At 34.9% G+C, this 22,739-nt stretch overlaps 1 protein-coding gene across 3 annotated transcripts in view; it reads left to right on the top strand.

Moving 5' to 3' along the window:
* LOC112048039 (UNC93-like protein) overlaps positions 1–22,739 on the top strand; it is a 134,903-nt gene that overhangs the window by 69,600 nt on the left and 42,564 nt on the right. The window contains exon 2 of one of the 3 annotated variants that reach the window (XM_024085390.2): positions 19,170–19,236. The exons of 1 other annotated variant lie outside the window; for it this stretch is intronic. Coding sequence is in view for 1 of the 2 variants with exons in the window: in XM_052890765.1 (XP_052746725.1) it covers positions 9,925–9,929 (5 nt within the window). In the remaining variant the exon portion in view is untranslated. Of the gene's footprint in view, positions 1–9,905; positions 9,930–19,169; positions 19,237–22,739 lie in introns of all 3 variants that reach the window. One more of the 3 variants, XM_052890765.1, reaches the window with a different exon arrangement.

The raw sequence follows: 22,739 nt of genomic DNA, 5'->3' as shown, positions 1-22,739 counted from the left end.
TAATTTTTTGTGCGTGCTAAAAGCGTGTTTTTTAAACTATTATATTATTTGTATCTCTCTCATGTTACATCACCCATTCTATCACTACCTGTCAGAAACGCAATCTCTGAGCGGCCGAACTTTAATTCTGTTTTAACTCTGAATCATTCCGAGATAAATTGTAGCTTAAAATCTATGGATGTACTCGTACCAGACGGATTTGATATATTTTTATTGCATTCGAATATTAATACAGTATTTATTATTACACTATTATATGTAACACGAATATTAACACTATTCATTATATTAGACAATATAAATAGCTGACAATATTAAAAGCTTCTTATTCACGTTATCACTATTCGCAGATTAAAAAATTGCGTCCCAATTCCTATATTCGCGGCTAAATATTGCGTTATTCGCGGATTTGAATGACGAAACTGACGTAAAATCAGCAAATTTAAACTTTAACTTGTTAATACGAAATTGCGAATGGATTGTTTAAGAATGCCACTACTTAAAATCACTCTGAATAGAAGCTTTTAAAAAATGATTAATAACAACAACAACACAAACTTTACCTATTTATAATATCAGTATAGATAACTAACGGACGACCGCGATTTCATCCACCCTTAGACCTCCTTAATCCGGCCTTGTCGCAAAATCCGTTCTTAGCGGACGTCTACGAACTTTGTACTACGTCCCTGCCAAATTTGATCTTTGTTCGTCAAACGGTTTTAGAGATTTCGCATTTATATATTAAGACTAGTATCGAAATTTTGAATGCCACGAGAAATCAGTAGGTAAGTTAAGCGAGCAAAGTCGCACATCGTCATCTTGTGTTACTGGTAGGTGGGTTCACATTTACAACTTTGAAGCAGCCTTTAAGTGGTTATTAGTTTTTACTCAGTAAACAATTAATATTCTATATATAACAAAAAGTAATGACCAACGTATTCTGGGAACTGAAAAACCCTGAATCCTTTATGCAACCTTTGTATATTAAGGTTAACTACCTGCAGATTTAGAATGAGATTCAAGCCAAGGAGTAAACAACATATTTACATCTTTATATATATTTCACGATTTTATTTAGAATTTTGTAAATCAAAACGAAAAAATTAGGATTCTTTATTGTGGAAAATGATTAATATAACTAACGGAGGCTCTCGATTTCGTCCTCCGGTAAACCTCCTTTATCCGGCCCTGTAGCGAAATTCGTTCTAGGCCGTCATCTACCAATTGTAAACTACATCCCTGTCAAATTTCATCGTAAGTTCAAGCATCATAAGTTTTCGATATATAAAAGTTTTAGGAACATCTATTATACTAATATTATAAAGCTGAAGAGTTTGTTTGTTTGAGTGTCAGTGTTAGATAGCACATTTATCAAGGAAGGAGGCATTAGGCATTATATTATCTCCATATTCCTACGGGAACGGGAACCACGCCGATGAAACCGTCAGCTAGTATGTTCTAAAATGAATATTTTCGGAGTAAAAAGTATTTCTATTGGAAATAGATCTTAAATTGTGTCCCATAAATCGTATCCATATATTATAACGTAGCCAAACTTATTCATTATAACTATCATGAAGTAGCTTACTAGCGAAGTGCGGAGTACCAGTTGCCATATCTCGTCGATATCAACAGTATTGCCACTACGATAACGTATTTTAAAATCCAAGGGTAGACGAGTGTTGCATGTGTAGTCGGAACTATTTGAATTACTTTGTATGAAAACATAAAATGTTCTTTTTTCAAGTTAAAAATTAGTTATACAGGTCGGCTCGTATAGATAAGTGGACTTGTCAACACCTTGAAGTTATGGGAAATGCTAGTGTATATTTAGATTTAGATTAGCTAAGTTTTTTTCGGCATTGCCTTAATGTCATAGAAACTTCTATTTGATCTAGTAGAACGCTTTGATCGTGGCTAGTTATCACTTTGCCGGGAAAGATATAATACCACCAGTTAAGGGTTAAGTAAAGTATCGCAATACTTTGCGGAAGTACGAGTAAAAACTTGTCTACCAACATATTTTAAAGTCACGCTTGGCTGGCGTTTCGTATTAACATCTTAGATATTATAATTTAAGTCTCGGTCTCACTAAAATGAGCTATTAGCCGTTAGTATTAATGTTCTAAAGAATTTTCTATGGAAAATCCAAGCTGGTCCGTTGTAAGGGAAAATATGAAGTCGGTATTTTTATCTTGTATGAAAATCAAGAGGATTTCCTGCTGAGGCTTTATTGTATTTAAACTATAATCCGCAAATTGGCCTGACTAAAGTACTCGTAATGACTTAATTACTCACAATAGGAATATGTGAATTACATAATGTGGCTTAAGAGCACGTGATCGCCAGACCTTCGGCATTTTAAAGCTGATATAAATTTATTTAGACTAATAACCCCTACCAATACCTAAGTAATTATGTAATACAGTACAGTGGGCAAATAGGCAAATAGGTAGATAGATAGATAGTCACTGACTATAAAAAAAATAATAGCTGAAAAATAAAAATAATGACTGTGCATAGACAGTATATATTTGAGAATTTAGTATATGTATAAAAAAGTAGACAATTTGAAAAGGTGTGATTGTAATAATATTAATGTCAGAAATAGTAATAAAATTGATGCACATCACACTAGGTTACAAAATTTAGTAATTCTTTTAAAGGGTAATTGTATACGTTTTTATAATAAACTGCCACATGAAACCACTGGCATGTCTATCAATAAGTTCAAAGTTTTTATTAAACGCAAGCTTATAGAAAAGTCGTATTATAGTGTTAAAGATTATGTAAACGACAAAATTGCTTGGAAATGAAATGTAGGTATTACATGACAGGCTACATATACACCTGTTGTTAATTGGTGATAAACTAAAAAAGAAAAAACCTGGCTGAGTTAGTTGGGCTCTTCTCGGACCAAAGCGAGCTTGGAATCCTCGTAACTTTAAATTTTTGACTAATTATTATCACCATTATCTTAAGTATAATATTGTTACCTGACGTTTCGAAGGAGCTTGTAAACTAAACCTATTTACTATGAAATAAATAAATATTGATTGATTGGTTGATTGATATAGCCAACTATGGAATTTGATCCGTGGTTTTGGTAGGCAATAGTTTTCAAATACCCTCGTGGAACGGTGGCAACTGGCAATGAGACTGGCTGCATTTTTGCGTTGGACACTCAAACAGCCAGGCTGATGATTTGTGCAAAAAATAATCCAGTACTAGTAACCAGTCAAGGCATCATCATCATAAACAGCCGATGGACTTTCAAACAACGGTTTCTAGCAGTCAGCATCCAGCGGCTCTCTGCAACTCGCTTGATGTCCTCGGTCCACCTAGTGTGGGGTGCGTTTTACAGTGCAGGGTCGCCAATCCAGTACCTAGAGACCCCAACGTCCATCGGCTCTTCGAACTATGTGGCCTGAAATCAAGCATCGGCATGAGGCAACTAACTGCGGTGAAATAATTCTTTGAAAATGTACATTGTAATTATTTTCAATATTCTTTTCACATATAGTCACATAGAGACTAATATGTAGCATTACATAGGTATTACCTATTACGTACCAAAACATGAATGAAGAATAGCGCGAGAGCGAACAAGCGGATCCAATTAATAATATTAATGAATTTAATGGCCTGTAATTTAACATGTATGCACTTGCTGGCACAAAATCATTGTCCTAACCAGTGCTACAACAGGCCAATTATGTCATTACGTTAACAATACCAACCACATTAGTGGCTTCGTAGCTCTGTTATTGTTTAAATGAGTAATTTTGAAATTCATACATGGAAATTGTACACCTGTGAAGTCTTGATGACAACTTAAATACATAACAACTTAGTTGTATATACAGTAACCACGGTATGCCAAGAGCAAACTAAGATCTTGTCCAGAAGGAGCGAATATTCTGCGAATCGTTTTCAACGAAATAATTGGTGATATGCGCCAATTGCGCATTGGTGATATGCGCCAATACTCTGCATCTACAAGAATCAAGCGCGTGTCAATTGCATGCAGTTCGCCAGAATCTCAACTGTCACGTAGAACGCGCATCGATTCTGTCCCCAAACATTCGTGCATTACACGTTGCTTGTACTAGAAATGCACGCTGTTATTGTATATATTATATACGTGACGATTTGCCCCTTGACAGGCAATAATTTTTTTTCAGTATGGCCTTACTGTTCGTGCATTTAACTAGTCCTAAAGTAATAGTTATGTATATCAATAAATTTGCCTTGTTATGGCGAAATTGGTCAAGCATAGTCCATTGTACGTCGTTGTCCATCAGTGGGTTCTAAGTCAATCAAAAAAATACAAGGCTAGTTGCCTCGACTGGTGACAAAAGGGCTAGCTCATTTTTCGCGCAAAGGATCAGCCTGGCTGTCCAGCGCGGAAATGCAGCCATTCTTGCCACCATTCCACGTGAGCATGATTTGTATAGTTATTAGGATAAGTTAGCTTGTGTTCCTTATTGTATTCTATCTTAATTAAAAAAAAATCTAAGTTAATGATGGTAAGTGATGATGCAATCTAAGATGAAAGCAGACTAACTTGTTAGGAGTTAGATGAAAATTCACACCCCTTTCGGTTACTACATAACATAGTACCGAAACGCTTGACGGTACGTCTTTGCCGGGTGGTAACTAGCCACGGCCAAAGCCTCCTATCAGCCGTAACTACTGGAACTGACGGCTTAACGTGCTATCCGAGGCACGTCATGTAACAGTTAACAATTTCTCAACACCGGGCTAAAATTTTTATATTAAAGTATTTCGAAACTCGACCCAATACTCGAACCCAAGATGTCGTGATTTGAAGCCACATAGGCTATCCACTGAACCACTAGGCTGTTAACTGAAATCATATCAATAAATCAATCAACAGCCTTTATTCGTCTACTACTGGACATAGGCCTTTCCGAGAGCGCGCCACCACACAGGATCCTCCGCCTTCCTCATCCAGCCACTTCATCATATCATTTACTTTTAATTTAGGAAACATGGCTTGAAGAAATCATGACAAAACTATACCGCACTAATGTCGCCGTGAATATACGCTCAAGTTAAACGATTAATACGTATGAGTGATACGGGTTGATTAATAAAAGAACTGACCGCGTTTTCTTATTAGCGGATAGCAATTGTCGTGTGAGCATAAGCATCATTTGTACAAGAAAACCCTTTGAAGTTGCCGGCATGACGAACGCTAAACCAGACTTGTGCTGAGGCTGACTGACGACATCAAGCGAGTCGCAGGGATTCGCTGGATGCAGGTGGCTTAGTATCGTGATGTTTGGAAGTCCCTACAAAAGGCTTGCCTGTGTGGACGTGCCTGCAGTGGACGTCCATCGGCTGATATGATGATGATGATGATGATGATGATGATGATGATGATGATGATGATGATGATGATGATGATGATGATGATGATGATGATGATGATGATGATGATGATGATGATGATGATGATGATGATGATGATGATGATGATGATGATGATGATGATGATGATGATGATGATGATGATGATGATGATGATGATGATGATGATGATGATGATGATTATGATGATGATGATGTGTTGAGGTAAATTTTAATCATGAATACCTATTATACAACAGCAGAAACTGATTTGATATACATTAAATATTGTTATTAAAAATTACATTTAAAATAATTTGAAAGAATCAGTGATAAAATGTTAGTATTTTATGTCTGTCGTGTCTCTTTCTTTATTCACGCTAGATAAGTAACAAGTATATTTCCTATAAAAGGAATACGAGTAGATCTCACAATAAAACTACCCTTAATTAAAAAGTCTTTCGGAATTTTAAAATGTAGATACTTGCCCATCCATATCATAAAACTGAAATTAAACCAGTTTAAAACTGATATTATCTAGTAAACTATCATTACTAGTCATAGAATCTCGCAAGAAGCTTCTGTGCATAAGGTACATCTGGATACAAGGTATAAAAGAGGTAAGGACTTAAGATATCTCAGGATTACTAGGAAAGTCATTTTTATTTTATTTATTTGGGATCGAAAACAGTTGTGTACAATAATCTTACAAAACTTTAAGTAAATTTAAAAACAAATAGTTTACATACACAACCCACATCTCTATCCACAAGTAATTATACAAAATGTAGATGGGGCTGATAAAAATGATTTTCAAATTAAATTATCTAACAAAGTGCTTTTATACAAAGAAAAGAAAATAATGAAATAAAAAAAAAAACAAAAAAAAGAAATGGCACAATTACAATAAAAATTAAAATATATAAATAAATAGCAAAATTATTAATCGCTTTTAAGTGTACCGATGACCAACTTTTTAAAAGTACCTACTCGACTGGCAAAAATGTCTGTTTTTGAAGTGCTTATTATACGTCTGTGTCATTCTTACTATTGGTGACCGTTTACCTGCATTTGTGCGGCACCTAGTAGTTGCAAACAGTCAGTCATAGATTATCTTTGGAGGTATCGATAGTTGTCCTCGCCCTCCGTGTGAGGTATGAGGTCTGGCAGACGAGAGAGGGGCTGTAGTTTTCCTCAACTCCTCATAAAGTATACACCACACGGCCAAAGTCGTTCGCAGGTTGCTCTATTGAATTGGTAATGACTTGAACTATTGTTTTGCTGTTTTATGTGAATGGTATTGATATTTTTATTTTATTTATGTTATGGAAAATACCCTACAGAGTTCTGCCTCAAGGAAGGTAGCTTTTTTTTTGCTTTGATACTGCATGTATTCTTCTGTCGTGACTCTACTATCTATTCTCAAAGGCAATCTGAAAAGCAGGGTTGCTGGAAAGATTATAAAGGGTAACATTACCCTCAGACTTATTAGCGCAGCATATTGTATTTCTAACAAACTCACTGGGGTATGCTCTATTAATTTATTATTTTGTTTATTAGCAAAAGTTATAGTACATATTACCTGTTAATTTTGGTAAATATTAATATAAAAAAAATATATACTATAATCCGTCCAAGAAGACTAGAAGATGATGGCCCTTAATATGTTAAAGGCCTAATGAATGTAAGGCCATAAGATAACTAATCTAAATTTATTCGTAACCAGTTCATGGGATGACTTGTCAATGGTTGGGTCTCTCTATATTAGATCGCTGTAAATCGGCGAAATCCGGTTACTTAATCAATTTACATTTTATGATTGCACTAATTACTATGACCATCTAAAAAATATTTGGCCCTTAAATTTATTTAAATTAAGATTATCAAATTGAAATATTTTTTTGGATTATTTCATACTTTCAACTTATTTAAAATAAGAATGAACTTTTTCTTAAACACTAAATCCTTTTTTTTTCATTCAAATCCAAATCCTAACGTGGTCCAAATGGATTCAGAATTGCTTAAAGTTACACAAATACTTGTGTCATATTAAAATTAGTATTGATTTTTATTTTTACCATTCTTTCTTTGGTATAATATTGGTTGTACAAGTGAATACTTAATATAAAAATTCACCAAAAAAAGTAACAATCCCAAATCTATATTTATCTTTTAAAACGTATCACAATTAGCGACGCACTTAGTTGAGCCAAGTGTGTAGAGAAACAACCACCAAACACGAACAAGTGTGTAGAGACCCTCTATGTTTGTGGCCATAACCTGCGCATCGCCCAAGTGTCCCCGAGGTAACGGGCGACATAGCGCGCCGTTCGTACTCCATATAACGGAGTATTTATTTTAATTAGCACCAATCATCTCGGTCAGCAGCCATCGCGGTATGACTTTGATCTCCTTTTCAGTGTCTTATGTGGCGTGTGAGTATTGAAAACACCCGACACATATATAACGTACGTACATACAATTCGGTTTATGATTTTCACTAATGACAACCGCGTGGCGCAGTGGGTAGTGACCCTGCTTTCTACATCCAAAATAGTGGGTTCGATTCCCACAACTGGAAAATATTTGTGTTATGAACATGTCTAGTGTCTTATTTGATATAAAATCAGCTATTTTAACTCACATAACACAAGCTACGCTGTACGCCTCCTTTGGGGCTGGGTAGGTATGGTATAATTAAGTAAATTGTGGCAAACTCAAGTTCATAGTTATTTTTTTCCATTATATATAACACATGCATCGATTAACAAACAACTCCTAAATAAATCAAAAGCTTAAAAGGAAATTGCTGACAGATAAACATACATATGGATCGAGTAAAACATCTCTTTAATCAAGTCGGTTAATGTTGGGGATGCATATTGGAGTCTGAATTCATGACCGATACAAATAATATTCGTTAATTTAGATCAATCCATATATTATAAACTCGCATATTCCATTTTAAATCATTTAACATTAAAATATAAAACTACTGTTACACATGCTCATTTCAAGCGCGAAAGCATGCTACTATAGAGCAGTTGTTACTTATTAACATGTGTATTGCAACATTGCTAATAATGAGAATGCTTATTTCGAGCTTGCTCAAGAATCAACAGTCGTGGGATTTATGAGCATGCTACTTGCTGCGCGGGTGGAAGGGGGCGTGCTTTTAGCGCGTCTGAATAGGTTTGCTTATTGAGTATGCTATTCGACCAGCATTGCTATTCTGTATTCTCTTCACCTTCGTCTCTCCCTGTCTAACACGATATTATACACAGAGTGCGATAGATACAAATTACCATGTGTAATTGGAATGTTTGCTTTAAGCAAGCTTATTCAGGAGTATATTCAAAAATTGCATTCTTATTGCTAGCAAATGCAAACTGATGATAAGCATGCTCGTAAGGAGCAATACTTAATATCACATTTTTAGCATGCTATTTTAGAGCATGTGTAACAGTACCTTTAAACTAAAAAATCAAATTGTAGATCAAGTCTTACTAAAGAAAAGTAACACAGACAAAGCAAAGTTGCAAAAACGGTAAGCAAAAAACGGGGACCTCTTTGAATGTCGGTTAAAAAACCTAGCACGCTAATAATAAGGTTTGTATGTTATTAGGTGTGATAATGATGTATTTGCTCTCTCTCAAGTCTCAATGTAACTGTGTGTCGGCCTTTCAAAGCCAAACACACATGACATGTGTCAATAATGTTTACTTTTCACACTATTGACCGCAACTCGATTTGGTGTTAGTCATAATGGATTCTCGACATCAATTTGTTTAGAGATTAGCTTATTCAATATGTAATTTTATTTAAATTATATAACTATTAAATATATCATTGGCTACACCAGTTTTCAGGAAGTGTAATAACTATATATTATACTTAAATATATAATTTAATAAATAAAGTAATTAAACACAAAATTGTATATGTGTGCGCTTAGTGGAGTAGCTAAATACGGTTCACTTTTTGCGGTGATTTTGTAGGTACGTAACAACGTACGTAAAACCTGAAAACACAATTTGATATTGTAGATAATATTTCAGTATTATTTGTTGAAATAACTTACAATGTTTTTAATAAGCGACTAAATGAAATTAAGACAATTATGCACATTTTTTGATGCGCTCAGTTTTGATACGCTAGTGCCATGTCTCTAGTATAAAATATCGTTGGGTGTAGTCGTGATCGATAAAGCTGAAGAGTTTGTTTGTTTATTTGAACGCGCTAATCTCAGGAACTACTAGTCCGATGTGACAAGATCTTTCAGTGTTAGATAGCCTATTTATTGAGGAACGCTATAGGCTATATAATATCCCCGTATTCCTACGGGAACAGGAACCGCGCGTGTAAAACCGCGCGGCGTGAGCTAGTTTATAATATGTAGGTATAGTACCTATCGATAAGATAAGAGACAAAGTCATAACACCTAAACCACAGTAAGTATATCTTTACTCTGCCTAAACCTACAATTTTCGTCAAAATATTAACAACAATATTATTTTCTCTTGCAGGTAAGCATCACATCAAGCTATGAAGTGAGTATGTATGTAGATGGCATTGCAATCAAGATCACGTATAATATTTGGATACCAGATTAACTTCTACTAATTATGTAACTCAACTTATCACCTAAAGAACGCATTAACAGTATTGTCGTGAAATAGTTTCAAAACCTTTAATAATTATGACTGGCTACTGACCGAGTCAAACATTTTCATATGAAAAATATATTAAATATATGAAAAGTAGAATACTAGTAGTAAAGTATTCTACTTTCCATATATTTAATATATTTTTTCTCTTCTAAAAAAGTCTAGTTAAAAAATTGTTTAGCTGTAAGTTGTGAAAAGGCTCGCTAGTGTACATAAAGGGTATATATGAGTAATAGCTGAAGCCTGAGTTTAATAATGTTGGTGACTCAAGAGGAAGTATAATATATTATATAAGATAAGATAAGATAACCTAAATATTCTAATTTTACTATTAAAACAACTGTTTACTAAAATAACTTAAATAACTATTAGCAGATATTATTTTATTAGGTCGATACAGATCAGTCTCGTATTTTCAAGGAAGTTTATTCATAAAGAGATACTTTTCCTCTCAGATTATTATCAGTTCCCTATTTGCTTTTTTATGAGCCTTTTCTCTTCTATCTTTCATACCACATGTGTATAAACAACATCCATGTATATATTAATTAAATCTCATCGCAGTCATAGTACTGAACATAATCAACCCATATTCGGCTCACTGCTGAGTTCGAGTCTATAGTATAGTCTATAGAGAGTATCAGAATGAGAAAGTTTAAGCCAATAATCCACCACGTTGGCCCAATGCGGACTTCACACATGCAGAGAATTAAAAAAAATCTCTGGTCAAAATCTGCATTTCCTCAGAATGTTGAATGTTGAATGTTGAATGTGCGGCCGCAGTGCAAAAACTAATGATCGTCGATGATCATCGTCTATGGCACAGATCGGACACACACGAAGTGGCTTGCCTGTAAACCGACTATTGTTCTGACGAAAACAAAAACTGAATTGATAATCACACCATATTAACTATACCGCCTGTTGTCCACGACTTCATCTACTTGAACATCATTTTATACTTCGGATCATCATCATTATTAGAATATTTTCCTGCTTCAATACAGGGTCCGGTCTCACAGCGCTCCAAGGCGGGGTAGCTGGCTCATCATCAATTCTTTTTTATTTTTTTTATTCTCTACAAGTTAGCCCTTGACTACAATCTCACCTGATGGTAAGTGATGAAGCAATCTAAGATGGATACGGGCTAACTTGTTAGGAAGTTAGCGGTACATCTTTGTCGGTAGGGTGGTAACTAGCCACGGCAGAAGCCTCCCACCAGCCACTTACCATCAAGTGAGATTGTAGTTAAGGGCTAACTTGTAAAGAATAAAAAAAAACTCCAGACTGACAATTTTACTGAAAATTACTTAGAGGAAAGAAAAGCTCAGAATCTCATAGTCCCAGACGCGAACCCAAGACTTCGTGTTCAGTAGTAACATAGGCTAAACACTGGACAACAAGACTCTGGATACCTACATAATAATATTATCCCTAACTTGACTTGTTTTGTAAATCTTAATATACTCTTATAAATGCGAAAGGTCAGGTCAAAAACCGCTTGACGTACATGATTGAAATTTGGCAGGGAGGTAGCTCATAGTTAATAGCAGTCCACTAAAAACGGATTTTGCGAGAGGGCCATATTAAGGGGATCTAAGAGCGGACCAAGTCGCCGGAGTCCGGTAGTCTTGTATATTTGTACTCAATCACTAAGACGTTAAATAAACAATACCTAGTTCTAAAATAAATATAAACTATTCTTCGATACTGGAACAATATTTTAAGATATTGTTTCGGTTCATTAGAAAATGAATAATACCAGTAAATATTATAATAGGATTGCTAATAACCCTGCCCTCATGGAAAATATTTCTAAAACACACATGTAGTTATGATAAAAATATATAACAAATATTGTTTATCTAATCCGGATAAGATAATATTTTTGACTGAGAAAGCGGTCTTACCATAATATTTTGTGTTTTAAAATATGTCAGGTAAAACCCATTAATGTAAATCTACCGGACGTCCGGCAGGATCCACCAGTATGTACAAAATTTTATAAAAAATCAGAAACATACTGTTAACCCCTTAATTAATAATTACATATATAAATTAGTGATCGATAGATACTACCAGTTTTCCCTACCAACCTGTGAGCGATATGAGCATATGGTGAATCGTGCTAAAAGATGTCTTTTCACTCTTGGCTTAAAGATACCCACTCTTTAAGCTAAGAATGAATATCTTACCACCATTCTAGTCAGTCACCATCCGATAAGCCCACATGCCTGAAGCGCTAATGGCTTGACGTCCGATAGAACTGATAGTGTGTTGGTGCATGACATCATGCGCATCGCGACCAATACACGCATGTCAACACACAGCATTAGGCGTGATTGCAGTCAAACGCTTGGTTAAAACATTAAAAAAAAGATACTCAAAACGGAGCAAATCAAATGTCTATGAAATCCATTATCCACCCAAGTTGGGGCCCCAAGGTGGTGGATTAGCGACCCCGCATCGGAAAGTGCAGTTTTGGTCGACACCCCACATGGTGGACGGGAGGTTTATTTCCAGCTGTTAATGATAATGATGTTGTCCACTGTAAATATACTAACTCACTATCTATACTATTTTTTTTTCGTATATATAGTTATAATAAGTAGTCAGTATACATCATAATTCAATCCATAGCGGTGTTTATTTCATCCCCCAGATATGTTCATCAAAATCATATTCAAAATTCATTTATTTCAATTAGCCTTAGTTTACAAGCACTTTTGAAACGAGAACTTATGTCTTGATTTAATAATGGTAATTAAAGTCGAAAACCTAAAATTAAAGTTACGTAAGTTAGGTTCTAAACGTGCCTTGGTCTGAGAAGAGCCCACATAAAACTCATTCAAGGTAATCCGTCCAAACAGGTGCATTTATAATATTAGTTAGATTAGTTTATTGTTGTATTAAACGTATTATAAGATAAATATCTCCCATTAAGCCCAACAAATAAAGATAACAATTCATTAACTGCCCTTGCATTTGTGCACACTCATTTCCTTCGTCCTTCCTCAATATTACATTGATGTTTTCTACACGACGTCATTTTTGTCGCAAACGAGTTGTGGACGTCGTAACTAAATAAGACTGTCGCACACTTCTAAAACAGGATAAAAAGGATTATTTCAAGTTATATTAAATAATTTTCAGATTATATTGTAACTTTGTGTGAATCTAATATCGTTTAGCTACGATCAAGTAACGGACTTTTAATGTACCTAGATACAAATAAAACCTATAATTTAATATTTAATTAAAAGATTTTTTGGGACGTGTCAATTTTAAACGTTCCTTCGTTTCAAATTCATTATTTGATTTCAAAATGACAGAAGCATGTACATACAATAATATTAAAACTACTTAAATTAACTACGAACTTGTACATATGTTTTCTGTGCCTACATATTAGTACCAAATATGTACGAATTTGTTAGGAGTACCTATAGTTTCTTAGTTATATTTAGTAAAATTACAAGAGATCCATTTGGACGTTATTATGTCTGTATCCTACATACCATCATATGTTATAATAATTATTATTGCTTAACTGTACCTAATGGTTGCCGACAGCCATAAAAAAGTCCCTTTTTCCGGGATAAAAAAGTATTAATATAGGCTATTTTTATCGAAAATGCTGCTCAGTAACCTCCTCTATCGTCTAATGGAAGTTGCAATATCGGAAAACTGACAGTTATTTTAGATATTTTGACAAGATGTGTCGAATTCCTAGAAAAACTATCAGTTTGACATAAATAATACAATGAATTTTATGTCAGACGATCCGATCATGTAGTGAAAATGCACCTTTATCAAGTAACTAGCTGACGTCGCACGGTTTCACCCGCTTGGTTCCCATTCCCGTAGGAGTACGGGGATAACTATCTAACACTGAAATACTTTTTCAAATCGGACCAGTAGTTCCTGAGATTAGCGCGTTCAAACAAAAAAAACTCTGCAGCATTATAATATTAGTATAGATTAAGCTGATTTAGTCAACGTAGATATTTCTGAAAATTGGCTACATACGATCTCCTTATATGTTCTAATTTATGGCCAATTGTCAGCTATGTATAATTTGAATTTTTTGGGCCCTGCGTGATGAGTTTGTTTGGAGACCGAGTTTCTTGTTTCGAATCGCTTTCAATCGATGTGTTGATGTTTGTATCTCATTAATCGTGGCCTTTAGATTAGAGGTCTTCTAGTGAAGATTTACAAAGTATTTTCCGCTGACTATCTAAAGTAACTTTGCATAGCGAATAATCCACATATACACACACATATACAATACACATCCCCGTATGTATAAATAAATCATAAATTATTCATTATATCTTCTTAATATTATTTCAACTAAATTATCTTATGAGACGAATAACTTGGCATACCATGGATTCACCGTGCGTGTTCCGTATCCGTCGTGTAGGTGAAATCCAGCTGGGAGTAATTGTTTTGGGTATACACGAAATTGCCATCTAGCTATTGTAAGTGATTTTTAGGTTACCTGATATCGTATTCGATATTCATCTAATATGAAAAATGTGATTGTTATCGATTATATGACAATCATATTAGGTTGCTAATAGACTAGTGTTAGTGATTAGGATTTGTACAGTAGCGCTCATATAATAATTATTATTGGTTATTAATAACAGTTAATAATCATGAGGAAACATTGCATACCTGAGAATTTTCTTTATTCTCTACGTGTGTGAAGTCTGCGAATTCGCATTGGGCCAGTATGAACTATTAGCCTAACCCCTCTCATTCTGAGAGACTCGTGCTCAACTATATGAAGAACTAGCTAACGCCGCGCGGTTTCACTCGCGTGGTTACCGTTCCCATAGAAATACGGGATAATATATAGCCTATAGCCTTCCTCAATAAATGGGCTATTTAACATTGAAATAATATTTCAAATCGGACCAGTAGTTCCTGAGATTAACGCGTTCAATCAATCAATCAAACAAACAAACTCTTCAGCTTTATAATAAGTATAGATATGGGTTGTTAATGATGATGATGATGGATACTCGTTAAATATAAAATGCCTAGGTAAATATAGTATTTGGAGGACACTAGAAATTTAATCAGTCACAGGTTAAGCACGTCTCACAAACGGAAGTGCATGTTGGCGTAAACATGCAATAAAGCACATTTTATTGTTGAGTTGGCGGAACTAAACTCTGTATCAGCGATGAGCTTTATTATTATACCAGTTCCGCGGTCGCACTCTGCATAAGTAAACAATTATAATATTGCGCTCTTAAGGTTAGGTTAGGAAAGGCCAAAGGCCATAGCATTGATGGCGGCTAGATGCTCGAATAGTCCTTGTTCAGTTGTTTTATAGTAGAGATCCCTATAAAAGACGACCTTCACCCAGGTGAAGGATGATTTTTTTTTATATTAAATTAAATATGTCGATAAATATATTGTCAACTAGCGGACGCCGCGACTTCTTCCGCGAGGTATTTAGTTTTTCACAAATCCCTCGGGAATCATGGATTTTTCCGTTATAAAAAGTAGTCTATGTTTTAATTTCAGCTGATTCGGTTCAGTAGTTGAGGCGTGAGAGAGTAACAAACATTCATATCATCAAAATCATCAGTTTTCGCAAATCTCGGGAAATCATGGATTTTTTCGGGATAAAAAGTAGCCTATGTGTTAATCCAGAGTAAAATCCATTCCATGTAGAGTAACAAACATCCAAACATCCATACAAACTTTCGCATTTTTAATGTTAGTAGGATGAGTTGCCTAAAAAAAATCAGTCGAGGATATATTAACTAACATTTTTTTTTTAATTTTCTTGATACCCGGTTTAGTGAATAGACAAATTCCTTACCAATCAAGTTAGCAAGAGTATGGAGTATGCAGCCTAGAATATGTAAAGGTTAGGTTGACTATTTTCTCCCGTCACAACTCTTGGGTAGGCAGGTAAATCGATACTAATTATTAGTAACTAACACTGGTTTGTTCAATGAATTAAAGTCAAGTTATAATTAAGATTATTTCATATTCACAAGGCTGGCTTGTAAAGCAAGCCTTGTAAATATCTCATATATCTGTATCATTTATATAATATTTGTATGGAGACTGGGTTTCTCCTTTACTCGACCATTTGCAATGTATTTATTGAGATATTTAGTATTATTTTATATCAAACTAGCTGACGCCACGCGGTTTTATCCGCGTGGTTTCCGTTCCCGTAGGAATACGGAAATAATATATATCCTATAGCCTTCCTCGATAACACTGAAAGAGTTTTTCAACCAAACAAACAAACAAACTTTTCAGGTTTCAAGATATTAAATAAGTTTGTAAAATGGTGGTAAACAAAAAAAAAATAAACCTTGGCTGAGTTTGTTGTGGGCTCTTCTCGGACCAAGGCGGGTTTGGAACCCTCGTAACTTTAATTTTAAGTTTTCGACTATTATTACCACCATTAGATTAAATTAAATTATGACATAAACCTGACCTTTCAAAATTGCTTGTAAACTGAGCCTTATTCAAATAAATGAATTTTTATTTTTTTTCATTCAATACTAAATAATAATTTTCTAAAGGGGTTAAGTAGACCCAGAGATTACCCCCTACACACATTTGGCAAATTATATACCGAAACTTTTCTCAAAAATCACCATCTACTGTCGAAAATCGCATGAAAACCAATCAATAGTCTTTCTTTTAACCGCAAACTGCCGCGGCGGAGGATTATGCTTTATATTATGTACATATTTAGTACAAGTATGTATATAGAAGTATGAGCTTTTAGTATAAACAATTGTATCGGTTTTATTATATAAGAGATGTATTCTTTTTGTACGTTTTTCATTGTGCGTCCGATCCCACGCCGCAAGCCAGTTTGTTGAACCCATAATCCCAAACGGTTTCTACAATTTAACATGCAACTGAGATACGATAGATTTAGAATACTACAAAGACAGAAATTCGAGAACCTAAAATGTTAACTGTTTACTAAAGGACTAATAGGAAGGAAGTTTAAATCAAGAACTATTTTTGTCCTAAATGTTATAATTTAATTATTATAACTAACTATCTTTAGTAACATAAATATTTTGTTAAATCCAAGTTTGTGAGGTGGCAACACTTGTTCTACGGCCGCCATTTTGAAAAAAGTTATACAAATGGTTTTATGGTTTATCTGTCAAGCTGTAGATCTTACAAAAGAAAAGCTAAGTATTTTTGGTGCAAATTTAATTCCCTACAACTTTAATTAAGTAACGTTTAATCGTAGAACCAATATAACAAAGTTATAAGCAAAAATCGATTTTATTCGTAACTTTTTTCTGATTGTGTTACAGAAAAAAATTATGTAGTAGGTAATTGTTAAGAAATAATTTTGCAATTAGCCCGCGACTTCAGTTTTTCTTAAGCCCCTGCAAACCATATAGTTTTCCAGTATTAAAAGTAGCCTATAAGTTACTCAATACAAGTAAAAGTCCAATTTAAATTAGTTCTGTCGTTCCAGAGATTAGCCCGGACAAACAGACAGACAAACAAAAAATTAAAAGTGGTTGTTTGTATTTTAATATTTATTTTTATTTTATTTATTTATTAAAAAATTACAAAACATAAAAAGGTTAATTAAACGGACAACCACAAAAATCACAAAGATTTGACCTTGGTGTCCATCTGCAACTAAGCTTAAAAATAACTTTAACTATAATAATAGCATTAAGACAATTATGTTACATTTTTACACTAAATTAAATTAGACAAGTACTTAATATTTTATGTGAAATTCATAGGTATATAACCTATAAATTGTATATGTATATTGTTTATTTATCATATCGTATACACTTAAATATAATTATTTTGAAATCACAGACAAACAGAGAGATACTTACATATCAATACATGTATTGTTGAAACTTTTAAAGCGCTGCGAAACGAATACAATCCATCATCTACGTAAAAAAATCCGTGAATAAATAATGTTGCCAAATTGTATTGATATACAACTTGAATGGATTGTACAAAATATGTAATGCAAAAAGTTTGCGTATTGAATCCGGTTTGGGATGGCAGGGCTTCAATTTGGTGGCGACCTTGACGCGTCGTCGCGCCATGAGACGACCTCACCTCACGTAATCTGCACGTAGCGGTGATCATTTTAGCATGCTGTTATCTTGTTAATAGTTAATCATGTTGCTAGTTGAACATGCTCATGGTTAGTCCTTCTAGACCAGCGATTCCCAAAGTGGTCTTTATCGACCCCTGGGGGTCTATAACGACCCCTAGGGGTCTATGACAACCTGCAAGGGGTTTTCGTCAGCGAAAAAAAATTTGACTAAGAGCCCCGTATGGGTTCGAAACTACGATCTTTGTATGCTATTATATATGTATAGCTTATAGAGATCGTAGCACCTACATACTAGTTAGTTTTTATTATTCGTAGGCAATGATATTTTATACCAAGATAGGCCACTAGTGCATCAAAAGTGAGATGGACAAATGTGCATAATTGTCTTAATTTTATTTAGTCGCTTATTAAACAATGAATGTTATTCAAACACATAATACATAAATGCTGTCTACAATGTCGAGTTGTGTGTTTAGGAAGTATAAAAACTATGTATACATAAATATATAATGTCATGAAACATAAAAATGTTCAGTGGAGTCGCTAAATTCGGATGACTTTTTGCGGTGATTTTGTAGGCACGTAACATATCTATAGTATAAAAAATAATCATTGTTTGTATCATTATGGCAGATAGGCCCTGCAATTAAGTAGGTAGTACTTACTATAAAATTTTAGTTAAACTGTTTAAAAGTTCTTTTAAACAGTTCGTAAAACTAAAATTTTATACATTATGTACCTATAATTAAACAGTAAGTTCTATATTAATAAACAGTAACTACATAGATTAATACAAAATTTCACTTAGCTTTATTATTAGTGGAAGACAAAGGCTGTGTTCCACTTAGCGATCAGAACAGAACGTCCAAAATACTACTGGTGTTCCGATATGATCGCCAAGTGGTACATACCCATAATTTGCATTGCGAATGCGTATGATTGCGAGCGATTGTGATTTGCTGTGCGTTGCTGTGCGATGCGGGCGCGGCACTCACAATGTGCTCTTCTTATAGCTGCGGCGACTGGCGCCTCCCCCGCGCCGCGCCGACCCCCTGCGACAGAGCACCCGACCAACACGTAGTACGTACGACTTTTATATAAGCACCTCACTTTTCAAAATATTTATTCACTTTTTCAATCATCATCATCATCATCATCATCATCATCATCATCATCATCATCATCATCATCATCATCATTATCATCTGTCATAATCATCATTTTCAGCTTCATGCTTAGACTATTGAGGGCATGGTGTTTTCGACGTTCCTTCGTACTATCTTCTAAGGCCACCATCTGAACACTATATCTACGCCTACTTACCTACGATACGATACTTACTAAGAGTAAAGCCAGCCATTGAGGGTCAATTATTCTCACGTTTTACAGCGCAAATGGCAGCGAAGACGTTTCATATTTCATTTCATTTTCGAGCCGTCATGCACGCAGTGACCAATACACGATCAGTTATAGTAGTGGGTGCTGCAGAATAATTGATCGTCAATGGCGTGCTTATGAGGATTGAGCGACTAACTTATTTAAACTTGTAATCGCTCCACCTTGAATATCTCCATTATTATTAGCCGATGGATGAAGTGGACAAAAGTCTTTAATTATTTGATGCCTGTGATGACGAATGGGGCGTAAACGTGAACACTGAGAGTTGGCCTTATCCACTAATTTAAAGTCGCTCAGCGAGCTATGGAGAGTGCTATATTAGAGTCTCTCTGAAGGACAAAATACGGAACGAGTAATACCGTGATAGATCGAATGTCATCGAAGGATTAGCAAACTGAAGTGGCAGTGGGCGGGTAATATTTGTCACAGAACAGATGGCCGTAGGGGCAGATGTGTTCTGGAGTGGAGACGCGCAAGCGCAGTGTAATACGCCATCCAGCTCGATGATGATGACACATACGACGATAAGAATGTAGTGGGAAGTGGATGGATGATGAAGGCGGATATTCGTGTGTCGTAGTGCGCTCTTGGAAAGGCCTATCTCCAGCAGTGTTATACAGACTGTTGATGACGTTCACTATCACAATACCACAATAAGAAAAAAAAGTAGGTCACTGTCACCCGGGGGCTCGACTAACACTGTCACCAAAACTTTCCGGTGCGGGGTCACAGCGTCCATTGGCTATTTAAAACATGTGCCCCGCATAATACCATTTTAACGTCGCGACTCACTGAGCTATGTCGGTGACTTTGGTTCTTCTGCAGATCTTCTTATCTCTGATTCGATCACGCAGCGATACTCCGAGTACAGCTCGCTCCATCACTGAGTGACTCTGAGATTACTAATCAAGGCTCAAAGTTACCGCCGTGTAGTTAGCACAACAATAATAAAAAAGTAGAAATACCTACTTCATTGAATAATTTTATTATGTAATAATACAAAGAATAATAGCTAATAATGACTAGCAGAACTACGCGGTATCACCCGCATAGTTCCCATTCCCGTGAGAATTTGAGAATAAACTATTCCTATCCTGGTTAAATAGCTTTCCATTTGTAAAATGATTTTTCAAATCAGTCTATAATTATTGAGTTTATTCGTTACATGCAAAAATACAATTCTTTCCCCATTATAAGTGTAGATGTAAATTTCATTAAAGAATTTCCATTAGTGCCTGAAATTAAAACCGTTATCCACATATGGTTTCATGATAAAAATGTCCACGATAATAGACCTTACATTTCTTATCAACAATAGACAAAGATATTCTATAAACACGGTAGTTTTGTTTTTGTTTAAAACTCCTCCCTTTAATAAAGAGTGAGTATATTAATTAGGCTGGTGATAAAAACGACAAATACTAAGCTTTACTTGAGATGTTTACATGTTATTGTGAACGTTTGATCAAATATTTGCACCAATAACAGTACATAACGTATTTGTTTGCCGAACTAGTTTGCCGCACGCTGTAATCATAACGCTAATTTATCACGGCAATATTTAACGACAGGCGATAACGAGAACTTTATCACCACTTATCTTGACGCGTTATCACTTCTTATTTAATGAATTAAGGTAAAACCTTATAGCAGAGGTTCCCAAACTATTTTACCCAAACCTTTTTCAAACCTTAGCTGGTTCTGGTGGACCCCCTACATTTCTACCTAAAATTCTGTCTTATGAACCGATGGTAGAGTCACTACAAACGGACAATCCTAACGTTTCAAAATCACTTTTGCGTGTGTGTGTGTGTAAACTATGCTTAGTTAAAAAAAATGAGAATTGTTTAGTGAACTAACTAATTTATTGTGCTATGAGTGGATGTCGGGGAAAACGGGGATTCCAGTCAAATTTACTTTTTGATATCTACTAACAGTACAACAGTACTAACAGTAACAACAATTCACATATGATTTATTTCAAAATATCCCCATTCGGCATAAAACTTCTATGGAACCAGATACTTTATGCCCCCTCGCTTATAAATTTTGAAACTTCCTTTTTTATTGGTCACGGCAACGTTAACAATTTACGTTAACTTTGGGAATGCATTGCTTTATAGAAATACATACATACATTCAGTGGCTTCACAGATGCATAAATGTTGTACCTACCCTGAGGAATCATCACAAACCTGTGATGTAAAAGGAATTTCCCATTTTGTACAATTGGTATGTATAACGCATACCCTAGTTAAACACCTTGTGCATGTCACTGTATATATCTTGAATTAGAGGTTTTGATAGCGGTAATACATTTAATGACAGAACTCTTCTGGTGATCCAATTTTTACAATTAAAAAAAATCCACTCCAAACGTCCAACTCCCAGGTCTCTTTATAGATCCCAGTAGTGAGTTCAGACCAACATGCCGCTCCAATGCGGGTTGGCGGTTTGATACCTAACCTACTTACCAACCCTGGGCTTATTTACATTATATGAATATTGGTCTAGACCAGTGATTCCCAAAATGGTCTATATCGACCCCTATGAGGTTTATGTCAGCGAAAAAATATTTGGGGTCCATTAAATGAAAATGGTTTCCACGATAGTGGATCATAACACATACACTGATAGTACCTATTTTTTACATCATATTATCTTATAATATCAAAACATATAAATTATTTAAAAAGTAACTATGAAGTAAAAAAAAATATTACGTGTTTATAAAATTGTGTAAGTTGTAGGAAACAGAAAATCAATATCAAATAAGTAGGGGGTCTACCCAACACTGAAAGGGGTCTACGACATAAAAAAGTTTGGGAACTCTGGTCTAGACCAATAAAGAATGTTTTTTAGTCTCTATTCATTCAATTTCTCTAGATGTTTAAACCATCAAAGCTTTATTCTCGATTTTAGTCTCAACATCTTCTTCATTATTATAGAAAACATTCACGTTAGCAGATATGTCGTATAAATATGACTGAGAATATTATTTTGTACGCCAGCAAGACAAGTATCAATCGCTCGCGTGTTAGATGATACAGCGGGTACGGAAATTACCGCAATTAAAAAAAAACAATGGCATCGTCGCCGTTCGTACAATTACTAGCCATGGTTGCGCTCCCGACAAAAACTTTACCAACTTCAACAATATCATACAATGGGCCATTCGAGCGCGG

The sequence above is a fragment of the Bicyclus anynana genome, chromosome Z, assembly GCF_947172395.1.
Source record: "Bicyclus anynana chromosome Z, ilBicAnyn1.1, whole genome shotgun sequence".
Lineage (NCBI taxonomy): Eukaryota > Metazoa > Arthropoda > Insecta > Lepidoptera > Nymphalidae > Bicyclus > Bicyclus anynana.
Note: the sequence above shows the minus strand (reverse complement) of the source record. Positions and strands in the feature narration are given on the sequence as shown.